The sequence below is a fragment of the Chelonia mydas genome, chromosome 4, assembly GCF_015237465.2.
Source record: "Chelonia mydas isolate rCheMyd1 chromosome 4, rCheMyd1.pri.v2, whole genome shotgun sequence".
Taxonomy (NCBI): Eukaryota; Metazoa; Chordata; order Testudines; family Cheloniidae; genus Chelonia; species Chelonia mydas.
The window spans coordinates 123039186-123054290 of NC_057852.1; the positions used below are offsets into that span (position 1 = coordinate 123039186).

The window sequence follows — 15105 nt, forward strand, 5'->3', positions numbered from 1 at the left end:
CCTCTCAGTGCAGAATTCTGAAAGCTCCCATGGCAAGAAGCACTGTGAAGCGCCTGTCAAAGCGGAGATTAAAGCGGCCATTTCTAAACCTTCTGCAGGTGCTGACCATTTCACTAGAGGGGGAATGGCATGAGTTTGTGACAATATCAGTTGAGGAGGCCTGGAGAAGATTAGAACCCACTTTCCATACTGCTTTAACCACTTAGCATCACTGAATGGAGCTGAGCAGAGTCAGGGGCCTAGATTCCTGCTGCTCAGGGTTAGATGTCAATAAGACATATGGTTTATAGGTGGCACTGCTCAGAGCAGGCGCCAAGGGGCCGATTCTGCCCCCCAGTTTAGCATGCACACACAACTCCTGTTGTTTCAGCGAGAACTGCCCAGGTGTCTCCCAAGGAGGGCTCAGGTGCTAATGAAGTCAATATTAGACACATGTGAATCAAATATTTATTTTTCCCTTTAGTGATTTACAATTTTAAGAGGACTATGCAATATATTAGACCCTGATCTTGCAAGGAGGGTTTAGCCAAGAGGATCCTGGTCCTGACCCCGACCCCAGTTGGGTCTCCTGCAGGAATCCACACACATGGAGCTCATGGTAGGATCAAGGCTGCAGGCAGGAAATCTATGTTTGGCTGCTAAACGAATCACCAAAACAGAATCCTGACACTAAAATAAAAATTAACTAGAAAGCTGCAACCGTGACGCTGACAGTGCAGAATGGGGCAGAGAGCAGGGATAATCCATTTGCATGCATGGGAAAAGCAGACAGTGGCACAGCTGTTGTAAAATACTAAGTTCTATTACTTCTTAAAAACATTCTCCAGCTGAACTCAAGGTGGTTATGAACTCCAAGCCTTATGATGAGAGAGAGAGAGAGAGAGAGAGAGGGAGACACACACACACACACACAGAATCTGTGATTGTTCCACCACACTGTGCATCAGTCTGGAGGGCTTGCATGGAAATACTAAAATGGCAGCCCCTTTTCTCCCATTGACAGCCTGTTCATAGACAGGGAATAGTAACAGGTGTCTAAACACTGTTAAAAATTCAATTTTAATGTAGTCTCTTATTTAGTACATAAATTAACTCTCTACAATGTTAGAATAACCCCCCTGGAAAGATCCTGAAAAGGTTCTTTCAATTGCAGACTTAGATTGAGGGTTTCTCAGGGCAGGGACGGTGTCTTTGTATAGCCCCTTACACACTTACTGCTGTATACCAGTGTTAAATAACAACAGCCAGTAAGAGGAGGTTACTTACCTGCAACTGGAGGTTCTTCAAGATCTGTATTCCACTGTGGGTTACGCACACACACCGTGTGTCCGGAGCTGGAGAATTTGAAAGTAGCATCTGTTGGTCAGCGCATGCGCCCTGGCTCACTTCATGCCTCTGACCCAGGGAATAAAGGGCAGGATGGACCAAATCGCCTCTCCAGTTCCTTCTCCACCCCAGATCAGGGAAGATCTGAAGCAGAGGGGAAGGAGGGCGAGATGTGGAATACAGATAGGGACCACACATCTCAAAGAACCTCCAGTTACAGGTAAGTAACCTCCTCCTTTTCTTCGAGCGATGGGCCCTCTAGTATTCCACTGAGGGTGATTAACAAGCAGTGTCTCAGCAGGAGGAGGGTGCGAGGAGGCAGACACTAGGGCTGAGTGAAGGACAGACATTCCAAAGGAGGCATTAGGAGAGGAGCCCTGGACTAGGGCATAATGTCCTGTAAAGGTGTGAATGGAGCTCCACATGGCTGCTTTACCCCATCAAGGTGGGGCCCTTCATGACGCGATGCCCTAGTCGCTGCTTGTGCTCTTGTGGAATGAGCTTACCCCATCGGGTGGGGCGGGAAGGTTCGATAGTTGATAGCAGAATAGGATGTAGTTAGAGATCCATTCGGAAACCCCCTAGGTGCAGAACACTTGTCCCCCGATTCTTTCCATTGTAGCGACGAATAGTCCTGGGGATTTCCTGATTGGTCTTGTTCTGTGTAGGTAAAAGGCCAAGGCTCGCTGCACATCGAGGGTATGGAGTCTCTGTTCCTCCTAGGAAGCGTGTAGTTTAGGGAAGAACACAGGTAAGCGGATCGACTAGTTCAAGCGAAACTCTGCAACAACCTTGGGGGAAATCTGTACAAAATGCTAGAACTATTTACAAAACTAAATCCTATTTTAAAGGCCAAAGCTGAAGCTACAGACAGAGAGGTTCTGACCCAGACCATGAGGCAACAAGAAGGAACTGGAGAGGTGCTTGGTCTGCCCCGCCATTTATCCCCTCGGTTGGAGGCACGAGGTGAGCCATGTGCAGACCAACAGACACTACTTTCAAATTCTCCAGTTCCGGACGCATGGTGCACATATATAACTCACAGTGGAATACAATAGGGACCATCACTCGAAGAAATGTTCAAGCAGAATGAAGGAGGACTGGTATTGTCACAAGAAGTCCACCCAGCAATATGGCTTCCAGCAGCAGTAGGTTCAGAGCAAGCTGCATTTTAATACATAATGCAAAGCTGGGAGTTTTCGTGGTGAGAAGTGTCACCTCACATGTGCTCTGGGGTTCTTGCAATGAGAAAAATGGATGTAACTAATCTTTTATGAAGCCATTTAAATGTATAAAATCTGAGACTATGGATGGATAAAAACACAAAGAAGTCTTTGATCTTGCGGTCTCTATGCAGCCTGGGAGACTTGCCTGGGTAGGGACTGCAGGAGTTGGCCTTTTGGCCCAAACTGGGCCCTCTGACGGGAAGGGATAAGCATCAGTAGTCTGTAGCCTGAAGTCCACAGAGATTCTACAGGAAATAGAGGGGATTATCGGGCTCCAAGGCTGCGTCCATATTAACATGCTTGGGGAAAGTTTCCCCAGAAATGCAGGTCCAACAACTAAGACTGCACTGACGGGTCCAGTGTTTTTAACCTCTGAGTTGTCTAACCATACTCAAAGGAGATCTAGCAAACAGCAATAAAGATACCCAAGCCTTGTCTACACTAGCACTCTCACTCCTGCTACCAGAGGTGAAGCTACTGTAGCAGCTGGAGAGTTCCCAGTGAATGCCAGCACAGACAGGGCTTAGATTAGTAGGAGTTCCACCAGTCACTCTGGTGTCATGGTTTGGCAAAACGAAAGCAAGACATTCAGCAAGAACTACTTCCGTTTGGAGATAAAGCTAGTGAACAGGACAGACAGCAATGGCTCCTGGTGTTCTCACCAAACAAAATATTCCAAAATGCATTTCTGACAAAGCAGGGGTGACTTCACACAGGCATTAAGAGAAATAAATTTGCACAACAATAAATCTCTGAGAGGCAGCATCTTGATTCCGGTCATTACAACTTCGGTGCCCTGCCCACCTGTTCAGAAGTACCGAGTTCCCATAGCGCCTTCCAAATTGCATATTGTAAAAGCATTATCTCGCTTATGCAAATCAAAGGTGTTATGGTCAGAGATACAATAATAATGTTACATTTTAACTGTTTTGTTTTTTTTAAAGAAAGTTGGTGACTTAACTGTGTTTCTGTCTCTGTGGGAGTTTAGGACATTTGAACCAGTTTTGGCTTATGACATAGATATGAATGAGGCATATTACAAAGGCACAGGTATCAAATAAAACCAAGAACATTCTTTTAATTAGACACCCCAATAAAAAAACAACAATTAAATTTATGTATTTTCCCCTTCATTAAGAGACTAGTTATTTTCATTATCTGGAAAGATTTTAGTGCAGTGACTCTACAGCAACTGAAAAAAAATTAAAAAAGGCACAAACTTTTTTTTCTTTCACGTTTGCTAACACTTTATAATGGTCTATTTTTACCCAGGTTAATAAATCACTGAAAGCAGCAAGAAAATATTATGCCAATTTCTGTACACTATACAAAAACCCCTACCCTCCACTTCAGGAGAAATGTACAGCACTGAAAGACTTTTAAAAATATATAGTAGCCCGCAAAGAAATTGTGTTAATTAAGCTCTTGGTCTCCTGACATAGTGCCCTCCATTATCTACTTTCTCCCTTTATTATTGGGACAATATACCTTAGGGCACTGCCATTTTATGTATGGTATAGATTGAGGCAGGCAGAAATCCAGGGCTGAGAGTGTGAATTGCTTAACAGAGTAATAGGACAAAATCTTCTGACTCGGATGTGCCTGCACCTACCCCTTTGTACCCCCGACCCTGCTCGCCCCTTGACCTGGCATTGCGTATGGAGGCTGGAATCTGTTCTCCCACCCTGCTAGCTAGAAGCAAGAGCAGACAATGAATGAAAAGGGTGGGCTCAGGAGACTAACCTCACACCCTCTCATTAGGCTCCAGTTTCTCTACTGAGAAAGCTGCCTTTCTCCTTAACACTTGCTAAGTATGTGCAGGCTTCTTCCCGATTGAAAGAAGCACCCATGGAGATGCTCCCACCCTTGGTAAGCAGGAATTGCACAGACAGTCCTGAGTTTGACTCTCCGGTCTAACTGGCCAGTACCATAGGCTACCAGCCAGTTAGGAACTAATGAACTGTGGACCCAATTCCTACCTTTACATTGATGAATTTCAGTGCAGGAAAGACCCTGGACTGGAAGTGAAAGGCTAGCATTTTGGTTTCCACCTCACAATATAATTCACATGTGTGTTCTGTCCCACTTCTTATTAGTTAAGCCTTCTGTCTGGTCTTCCTTTCTTTCTTTCTAGTACCCTTCTTACTTGTCTCCACTATTTGATTTGACAAGGATAAATTTGTTTCCTCCTCTCTGAAACTCTCCTACCTAGTTGCTTCTACTATAGTTACAAGTGTTAGTAACATACGTTCAGTCCCTTATCAATTTCATCATGGTTTTTTTCCCCACACCGCACACACATAATACTTCATAGAATAGTAACTTTTTTTTTCAGGAACTTAACTTAAAGGGGGTTTCCCTTTAAAGGTTATAAGATAGTTGAATCCCACCACCCACCCCAAATTAAGTGCAACCAGAAATGTTTTTAATATTTCTGATACCACATTTTAAAAATTAAAACCTACTGATTTTCCCCCCGACATAATTCATGCAAAGTTGTTATTTGTTTAAATAAGTTATAAAAATTGGTATTTCAGGCTAGAAGAAGCTGTAGTCTTGGTTATTCTTTTGTTGGCAGGCACTGTACATACATATTAGGTACAGACACATGCCGAATCTGCTTTGCATTGCTTTTTGCATTGTACAATTCACAAATCTGACATCATTAAAGCAGTTAGTTACCTTTTATGGAAGGCTGCAGTGAGGCCATCTATAATTATTAAACAGCAGCTGGTTAAGATAATATGTATGCTCCCCCCCGCACACTCCCAAAATGCAATTATCTGTCACACATTGCTTGTCTGAAGTGTTTAGATTTGGTGCTCACATTAATGTGCAAATGTGTTGCCATAGGAACTGCAGCCTCCATTATGCTTCAATGACACCATTCAGCAAAAGCCAAAACAAATATAAAATTTAAAAAAATTAAAAAAAACCCCAAACAAACAAAAAAACAAACAAACCCAGAAGGCAGCAAAGAGAAACTCCAATGCACATGCAGAAGTCTGGCCCAGGACTGCAGGTTATGCATGGATATAGAACAGCGCAGGAGATATTTAAGTTTGATCTTACTTTACAATATGTTACAATGGGGCTCAGAGTTCAAATGGTTCAAGTCTGTTTGCTGGCTTAGGAAGGAAAATGAGAATGGAGAAAAAGTCATGGTTACTGGATGCACCAAGGTTCTTTCAGATATTTGGCAGAATGAGGCACATCCAAAAAAAGTGCAACACCAGTGCCTGGATGGCAGTGCTGTGTGTTTGAGTGCGTGCACACACTTCCTCTTCATGCATTGTAGCAAGCGTTTTTTCACATTTTCTTTGAAAACTATTAACCAGTAATTTATCGTAAGATGAATGCATATTTTAGTTACTGGTGCATGAAATACTGAGAAATGCATTCAAGTAATATTTCTGCACTTACTGTATTATGAATGTCATCACTACATTATCTTACATTTGGAAAAAAAAATACTATGTACACCAGACCAGTGGTACTATTATGTTTGTAAGTTTCTGTGCTTTATGTAGGTACCCGGGTAAGATTGGAACAACAGGCTGTAGGTCCACTCTGACCTGCCAGGTCATTAACACTGTATGCATTAGGAGAGCAGTACTTCCAGCCTCAGCACCACCACCTACAGCATGCGAGGAAGGATCCTTATTTTGTACAATCAAGCTGCACAAAGCAAATTAAAAATGAAATGAGGGAACGAAACAAACAATTGAAAACAAAAACAATGAAAAAGAAAATAAGGGCAATTTTGGGGGGATGGGAGAAAAAACTTTTTTTTTTGCTTTTGTTTTTATTCTTCGCGCAGCTGCAGGCGGTAGCGGTGGTAGCGAAGCTGGAAAAACATTCTCTCTAGTATGGAATGCGTCATCCCAGGGAGGGTGTAGTGTTCAGTGATGCCCACATGTTTAAACCCTAAGGATTCATACAGCTTGTGGGCTGCCATCTTGACAGCTGTGGTTCCCAGGACAATGGAAGAATAGTTGTTGAGCATGGCAAACTCCAGCACTTTGCGGCCCAGGGCCTTGGCGATCCCTTTACCCCGGAAGTTGGAATCTACGGACATGCGGCGCAGCTCCAGGGTGTTGTCTTCCTCGTTGCCTCTCGCAGCCACGATTCCCACCACATTTCCGTCCAGCACAGCTACCCAGAAGCAGGAGCCTACAGAAGATAAAGCAGAATCTGAAGCTGAAGAATGCAACTGCCCTTCTGCATAAGCTTACCTGGGCTTAATACATCACCTTAGGCCGACACAGAGCCAGATTATAAAGGTACTGAAATCAATGGGAGTTGGGCACCCAACCTACTTAAGTGCTGTTGACAATCCTACTGGGCACCTATCTGCATATTTAGGTGCCTAAATACCTTTGTGCATCTGGCCCAAAATTGCTTTCTTAAGACTGATAAGAGATTGTTATTGCCCAAGAGGGAGACGTGTAAAAAAAATCTCCTCCAATTTGAAATATAAGACTTCCTATTTGAGACCAAAATTGTAAAGGACATTAGACAATACACCAGTGTAAGGTGACCAGGGGAATTTGTCCTCAACCTGCACCAAGATTTAATTCTCAGGTGAAAGCCTGAAAATATGTCAAACTCAGGAGCTCACTTCTCCTAAATCATATGGGAAAGGTGAAGTGGAACCATCCCATATGCCACCCTGCCCTATTAGAAGGTTATCCATTATAAGGGTGTTTCACTTATTTCAATAAAGCACACAAAGGGAATTTATTAACTCTCCCTAACACAACAACATTACATATCTTTGGTTTCTTGGAATGGCCTTAGTTAGAGGGAGCTCTGTGTCAAAAGCAGCTGCAAAATGAGCTTCTTTATTGTAGGTTTTACTGCAAAATTCCTTCTTTGATATAGCCAGCATTGTCAAAGGACTCTATTTCCATGGGACATGTGAATAGCTTGTGTACAGTACAAGTCAGGATAAATCCAACATAACGAGAAACTTCAGCCTAATGCAGTAACTGAGTAGCCCTGCAGCCAACCGAATTCAGCTGTGGTCTCAAAGCTAAGCAGGGCTAGGTGCAGGGAGTACTTGGACAGGAGATCAACAAAAAAAACCCAGTAGCTGGAGGAAGTTATATTAGTGATTTAGTAGGCAGCATTCTTCCCCTCTCAATCAGTAATGAACCAGAGCCCGTCACAGTGTTAAGGAGTTACTGGGCATATTGTTGCCTTTCAGGTGAAATGTAAAACCAGTCATGTCATTTAGTGTCCTACAGTGCTTTCCTCCCAGAGCATGGATGTTGATCCTAAGTGGATGTCAGAATTCCCATTGAGTACTTGCAGTCTGTCTACTTAAAATTTCCATGGCATTGTCAACTGGAAAAAAAATTACCTACCTTTCTGTAACTGTTCTTCGAGATGTGTTGCTCATGTCCCTTCCATTCTAGGTGTGTGCGCGCCCATGTGTGCAGTTGTCTGAGATTTTTGCCTTAGCGGTATCCATAGGGTCGGCTGAGGCACCCCCTTGAGTACCGCGCTCATGTGCTGGTATATTAGGCGCCAACGACTCTATGTTCTCTCAGTTCCTTCTTGCCAGAAACTCTGACAGAGGGGTAGGAGGGTGGGTAATGGAATGGACATGAACAACACATCTTGAAGGACAACAGCTACAAAAAGGTAGGTAACCGTTTTTTCTTCTATGAGTGCTTGCTCATGTTGATTCCATTCTAGGTGACTCACAAGCAGTAAACCTGGAGGTGGGCTTGGAGTTCACAGTCTAGTGGCTTGTAGCACCCCTCTACTGAAGCCAGCATTGTCCCGGGCCTGCTGGGTACGTGTGTAATGGGATGTAAACGTGTGGATGGATGACCAGGTGGCCGCCCTATAGATGTCCTGGATAGGCACCTGGGCTAGGAAAGCTGTTGTAGAGGCTTGCACCTTGGTTGAGTGGGCGGTGACAATCGCTGGAGGGGACACCTTTGCCTGATCGTAGCAGTAGCAAATGCAGGCAGTGATCCAAGAAGAAATTCTCTGAGTGGCCACCAGATGACCTTTCATCCTGTCGGCCACTGCAACGAACAATTGCATTGACTTGCGGAATGGCTTGGACCTTTCAATGCAGAAGGCTAGTGCCCTCCAGACATCTAGGGAATGCAATTTTTAATTTGCTTGGTACAGCTTTAACCATGTATAAAATAGCTGTCAGGTGAAGCGCCGCCAGGTTCGGATGCAGAAGACTGCGTGGTTTTGGGACAGCACTTCTGGCAGGAGCGGTAGCTGTAACAGAGCAGCAATTGAGAGGTCCAGCAATGTGCCGAACCAGTGCTGGTGCAGCCTAGCTGACACTATGAGGATTACCCCGCCCTGTTTGATCTTCATGAGGACTCTGTGAATTAAACGGCATTGGGGGGAAGGCATATAACAGAGCCCATGATCATGGGAGCAGAAAAGCATCCGGCAGGGAGCCTCTGTCAATCTCCTGAAAGGAACAGAAAACGTGGCATTTCCTGTTCTGCTTGGACGCGAACAGGTCCACCTGGGGAGTCCCTCACCTCTGGAAGATGATGCTGATCACTTCTGGATGGAGGAACCACTCGTGTCGAGACGAGAAGATCATGCTGAGGCGATCTCCCAAAGCATTCCTGGCCCCGGGAGGTGTGTGGCTACGAGAAGGATGTTGTGTTGTATACAAAAGTTCCAGAGCCTGAGGACTTCTTGGCAAAGGGCAGATGATTTGGCTCTGCCTTGCTCGTTGATATAGAACATAGCCGCTGTATTGTCTGTCAGCACCTGGACCACCCTGCTTTTTATGTGAGGTAGGAAGGCTTGGCAGGCCAGGCAAACCACTCTGAGCTCCCTGACGTTGATGTGTAAGGAGTGATTGTGACTCGACCAATGACCTTGCATGTTGAGATTGCCCAGGTGGGCTCCGCATCCCAGATCTGAGCCATCGGAGACAAAGGTCACTGACGGGGAAGAAGCTGTGAGGGGAACTCCCTCCAACACCGAAGCAGGATTCTGTCATTATGTGAGTGATGACAGTACGTGGTCTGGGACCCTGACCACACAGTCCACGCTGTCTCTCTTGGGGATGCAGACCAATGCCAGCCACGCCTGCATAGGCCTGAGACGGAGATGCGCGTCCCGGACCACAAGTGCAGGCCGCCACATGGCCTAACAATTGCAGGCATGTGTGACCAGTGGTGGGAGGGTGAGCTTGCGTACATGAGATCAGGTCTGCCATGGCTTGGAACCTAGCCTCAGGGAGCAAAGCTCTGGTCTCAGTAGAGTCGAGGACCCCTCCAATGAACTCTACACACTGCAATGGAATTAAAGTTGACTTTTTCTCATTTATTAACAGCCCCAGATGGAGCAAACCAGGTTGAGATGATGCCCCACCTGATCCCGGGAAAGGCCGTTAATTAACCAGTCATTGAGGTACGAATAAATTTGCACCCCTTGGCACCTCAGCGGCCACTGGTGATATGCACTTTGTAAACACTCTCGGGGCTGACAAGAGACTGAAGGGCAGCACCGTGAATTGAAAATGGCAGTGACCCAACATAGAACGGAAAAAACACCTGTGACCTAGGAAAATGGAAATATGCATTCTTTAAGTCAAGGGTAGTGTACCAGTCTCCTGGATCCAGGGAGGGAATAATGGAGGCCAGAGAGACCATGCGAAACTTCAGCTTCTTGAGAGACTTGTTGAGGCAGCACAGGTCCAGAATGGGTCTGAGGCCCCCTTTTGCGATTAGGAAATAGTGGGAGTAGAACCCTTTCCCCTTCATGTCTGGAGGGACCTTCTCTACCGCCCCCAGGCTTACGAGGTTCTCGACCACTTGAACGATTAGTTGCTCGTGAGAAGGGTCCCTGAAGAGAGACTGGGAAGGGGGAGTAGGACAGAGGGCTGGCCATGAACTGCAGGGTGTAGCTTGAAGATATTATGTCGAGCACCCAACCGTCTGAGGTCAGCTGCGACCAGGCCGATCGGAAGGGGCGCAGGCGGTTGAGGAAAGAGCAGGGGGGTGGATCCTGGGAAGTGACTGGGTCGCTATCCTCGGGCGCATCCTCAAAATGCCTGCTTCTGGCTTTCAGAAGAACCAGGCTGAGCAGAGGAACAGGTCCTTTGTCTCTGTCCTTCTTTCTGTAGGAGCTGGACCAAGGGATACGGGGAATGGAGGGTGGCATGGGAATATTTAAGGCCATGGAGCCGTGCATCAGTCAGCTCTGAAAAGAGCCCTGATCCCTCTAACAGGAAACTGAAGGATAGTCTGCATCTCCTGGGATAACCCAGAGGACTGTAACTAGGAGCTGCACCTCATGACCACCGCAAAAGCGACTACCCTGGCTGCCAAGTCCGTAGCGTCCTAAGCCATCTGGAGGGTGCCCCTCATCACCACTTTTCCCTCTTCCACCAAGGTGGCGAACTCCTGGGTTCAGTCCTGTGGGAGGCCCTCCTTGAACTTGCTGATGGAGCCCCACAGGCTGAAGTTGTATGTGCCTAGTAGGACCTGATGGTTAAACACCCAAAATTGCAGGATGGCTGTCAAATAAATTTTCCTGTCAAACAAGTCCAGCCTCTTGGCATCTTTATTTTTCGGTGTGCTGTTCACCTGGCCCTGTCTGGGCCTTTCGTTGACAGCAGACATGACCAGGGACCCCCGTTGGAGGGGGATGCACAGGTATTCAAATCCCTTTGCTGGGACATAGTACTTCTTTTCCTCCTTCTTGGAAGTAGGCGGAATGGAAGAGAGGGTTTAACCACACAGACTTAGCAAGTTTTAGGACCCCTGGGTGGACAGGTAATGTGATCTGGGCTGGGGTGGAGAAGGGCATGACATTAAAGAGGTTGGACTCCTCCACTAGCTCTTTGACCTCCAAGTTTAGGTTGGCAGCCACCCTTTTGAGCAGGACTTCAGGTGCTCCTTGAAGTCATCAGGGGGCTGCTTGTTTGCGAAGGGCCTGCCACCGCTTCATCTGGAGACGATGAAGACAACTGTGCCACAGTGAGAGGGGCAGCTTCCCTTGGGGATGGCTCTTTGGGCATCGGGCCCCACTCTGTCATCCCTGCGTAGGATTCTGCACCGTGCTCCGACTCCGGTGCTGGCTGTGCCAGGGGCAGCTTGTCCGATGCAGCCCAGGAGGAACGGTGGGAGTATGGGACGGGCATAAAAGGTACATGCCACGGGTTCCAGTACTGCCACTGGGCGGGCCACTGCCCCTGCCTCCACCGCAGGAGCCATGCCAGTCTCGCAGCCTGGTGGTGATTCACCTTTGTTGGTGAGGGGTTGAACTGTCCTTCAGACTTGGACCATTGCCCTTCCAGTGATAAGGGCGAAACTGTAGATTCCGCAGTCTGCCGACTTACCCTCGTTGGCGACTGGCAAGAAGAGGGTGAGGAACTGTCCCTGCCCAAAGAGCAGTACTGGGGAGCTGAAGATCGGTGCCGCATCTGAGAACAATCCGGCACTGGGGGGGGGGTTGGAGAGGATTGACGCCTGGGAGACTGCCTAGGTGATGGTGATCTGCGCCGTGGCAATCTCTGGTGGGAGGCCCGATGGTACTGTGTGTACGAGGATCGGCGTCGTGACTCACGTATCCTGTGCCTCGCAGGTGGACATCTTGGCGTCAGGGACCTGGGTCTTCTGACAGGGAACCGAGGCTGCGGTGATGGGGATTGACGCCTGTGGTATGGGGACCGGGGATGCTCCGCTGCTTTAGGGGACAGTCCCATAACTGGCTTGCCCATAGATGCCATGGCCTTAGCCAGGTCCATCGCCTGGCTTGGAGTCTGCGGTGCCGACCGGCCTACTTGCTTTGGCAGCCAGGCCAGCTTCGGGCAAAGATGGCCTTATGAGGGGCTGGGACCCCTTGCTACTCCCTGGAGTCGGAGGTGGGTCCCTGGCTGGGCTAGGGGGTCCGACCACACTGGTGTCCCCAAGTAGCTCCGGGGTGGGCACGTAGCCTAACACAGGTCCTTTGCCCAAAGCCCCCTTTTTCTGCAGTGCCAGCGGGCCCGTTGACTTTGACCGCTTCTTAGGCGCCAGTGAGGGGGAATGGTGCTGGGCGGATTCCGGTGTCGGTGGAATGCCAAAGTGCGCACAGATGCCAAAGTGCCGAGTATGGAGTCTGATCGAGAGGGCTCCGAGGCAGGACAAAGCACAGCCTCCATGAGGAGGGCCCTTAAGCGAATATCCTGTTCCGTTTGAGTGCAAAAGTTTTTGCAGATCCTGCACTTGTCCTTTCTGTGGGACTCCCCCAAACAGCTATCGTGAGGGTGACTAATGGGTATTGGCTGGCTGCACAATGAGCATGGCTTAAAGCCTGGGGTTTGGGGCATGCCCTGCTCCGAGGCAAAGTCCCAGCTGGGACTCCAACTCTTAAACTACTACTGTAACACTTGACGTAATGGTCTAACTAAGTACCTAAAAACTAAAAACAAAGGAGACAGAACCATGGACTGGAAGAACCACTAACACTCTTGTGATGCAAGACAAAATGCTCAGACCAACTCTCAGGGGCATTAAGAAAGAACTGAGAGGGCGTAGGGTCGGCGGCGCCTAATATACCAGCGCATGAGCGTGGCACTCAGGGGGGCACCACAACTGACCCTACAGATACCGCTAAGGCAAAAATCTCCAACTGTACACGTGGGTGCCCACACACCTAGAATGGAATAGACATGAGCAAGCACTGGAAGAAGAATATTATTTCTCACTCTTGTGCACTGCTGAGCTGTGTTTTACTCTACAGGTGACTTCACATGAATGGTGAGTGAAATAATCCCTAAGAACAGTAAACAGTAGCATCTATGTGGATGAAATATGCTGTGCAAGGGAAAATCATCATAAAAAGGAAGTGTTAACCTAATAAGCAAGCAGGGAATGTCCCCTAACGCCCCTACTTTACTTGCGCTATATTGATGACATCTTCATCATCTGGACCCATGGAAAAGAAGCCCTTGAGGAATTCCACCATGATTTCAACAATTTCCATCCCACCATCAACCTCAGCCTGGTCCAGTCCACACAAGAGATCCACTTCCTGGACACTACAGTGCTAATAAACGATGGTCACATCAACACCACCCTATACCGGAAACCTACTGACCACTATTCCTACCTACATGCCTCCAGCTTTCACCCTGACCACACCACACGATCCATCGTCTACAGCCAAGCTCTGCGATACAACCGCATTTGCTCCAACCCCTCAGACAGAGACAAACACCTACAAGATCTCTATCAAGCATTCTTACAACTACAATACCCACCTGCGGAAGTGAAGAAACAGATTGATAGAGCCAGAAGAGTTCCCAGAAGTCACCTACTACAGGACAGGCCTAACAAAGAAAATAACAGAACGCCACTAGCCGTCACCTTCAGCCCCCAACTAAAACCCCTCCAACGCATTATTAAGGATCTACAACCTATCCTGAAGGATGACCCAACACTCTCACAGATCTTGGGAGAAAGGCCAGTCCTTGCCTACAGACAGCCCCCCAACCTGAAGCGAATACTCACCAACAACCACATACCACACAACAGAACCACTAACCCAGGAACCTATCCTTGCAACAAAGCCCGTTGCCAACTGTGCCCACATATCTATTCAGGGGACACCATCACAGGGCCTAACAACATCAGCCACACTATCAGAGGCTCGTTCACCTGCACATCCACCAATGTGATATATGTCATCATGTGCCAGCAATGCCCCTCTGCCATGTACATTGGTCAAACTGGACAGTCTCTACGTAAAAGAATAAATGGACACAAATCAGATGTTAAGAATTATAACATTCATAAACCAGTCGGAGAACACTTCAATCTCTCTGGTCACGCAATCACAGACATGAGGGTCGCTATCTTAAAGCAAAAAAACTTCAAATCCAGACTCCAGCGAGAAACTGCTGAATTGGAATTCATTTGCAAATTGGATACTATTAATTTGGGCTTGAATAGAGACTGGGAGTGGCTAAGTCATTATGCAAGGTAGCCTATCTCCCCTTGTTTTTTTTCCTACAAACCCCCCCCAAGGCGTTCTGGTTAAACTTGGATTTATGCTAGAAATGGCCCACCTTGATTGTTGTGCACATTGTAAGGAGAGTGGTCAGTGTGGATGAGCTATTGCCAGCAGGAGAGTGAGTTTGTGTGTGTGGTTTTTGGAGGGGGGTGTGTGTGTGGGGGGGGGGGTGAGAAAACCTGGATTAGTGCTGGAAATGACCCACCTTGATTATCATGCGCATTATAAAGAGAGGTTTCAAAGAGGGATGGGCTATTACCAGCAGGAGAGTGAGTTTGTATGTGTGTGGGGGGGGAAGGGTGAGAAAACCTGGATTTGTGCTGGAAATGGCCCTACTTGATGATCACTTTAGATAAGCTGTTACCAGCAGGAGAGTGGGGTGGGAGGAAGTTTTGTTTCATGGTCTCTGTGTGTATATAATGTCTTCTGCAGTTTCCACGATATGCTATGCATCCGATGAAGTGAGCTGTAGCTCACGAAAGCTCATGCTCAAATAAACTGGTTAGTCTCTAAGGTGCCACAAGTACTCCTTTTCTTCTTCACCTAGTAATTG

General features: G+C 47.3%; 1 protein-coding gene across 1 annotated transcript in view; it reads right to left on the bottom strand.

Moving 5' to 3' along the window:
• Positions 1 to 3493: 3493 nt before the first annotated feature.
• The window catches only part of NAT8L (N-acetyltransferase 8 like), a 55552-nt gene continuing 43940 nt past the window's right edge, over positions 3494 to 15105 (bottom strand). The window contains exon 3 of the mRNA XM_007055975.3: positions 3494 to 6725. Coding sequence (XP_007056037.1) covers positions 6358 to 6725 — 368 coding nt within the window. The 3' untranslated portion in view covers positions 3494 to 6357. The remainder of the gene's footprint in view (positions 6726 to 15105) is intronic.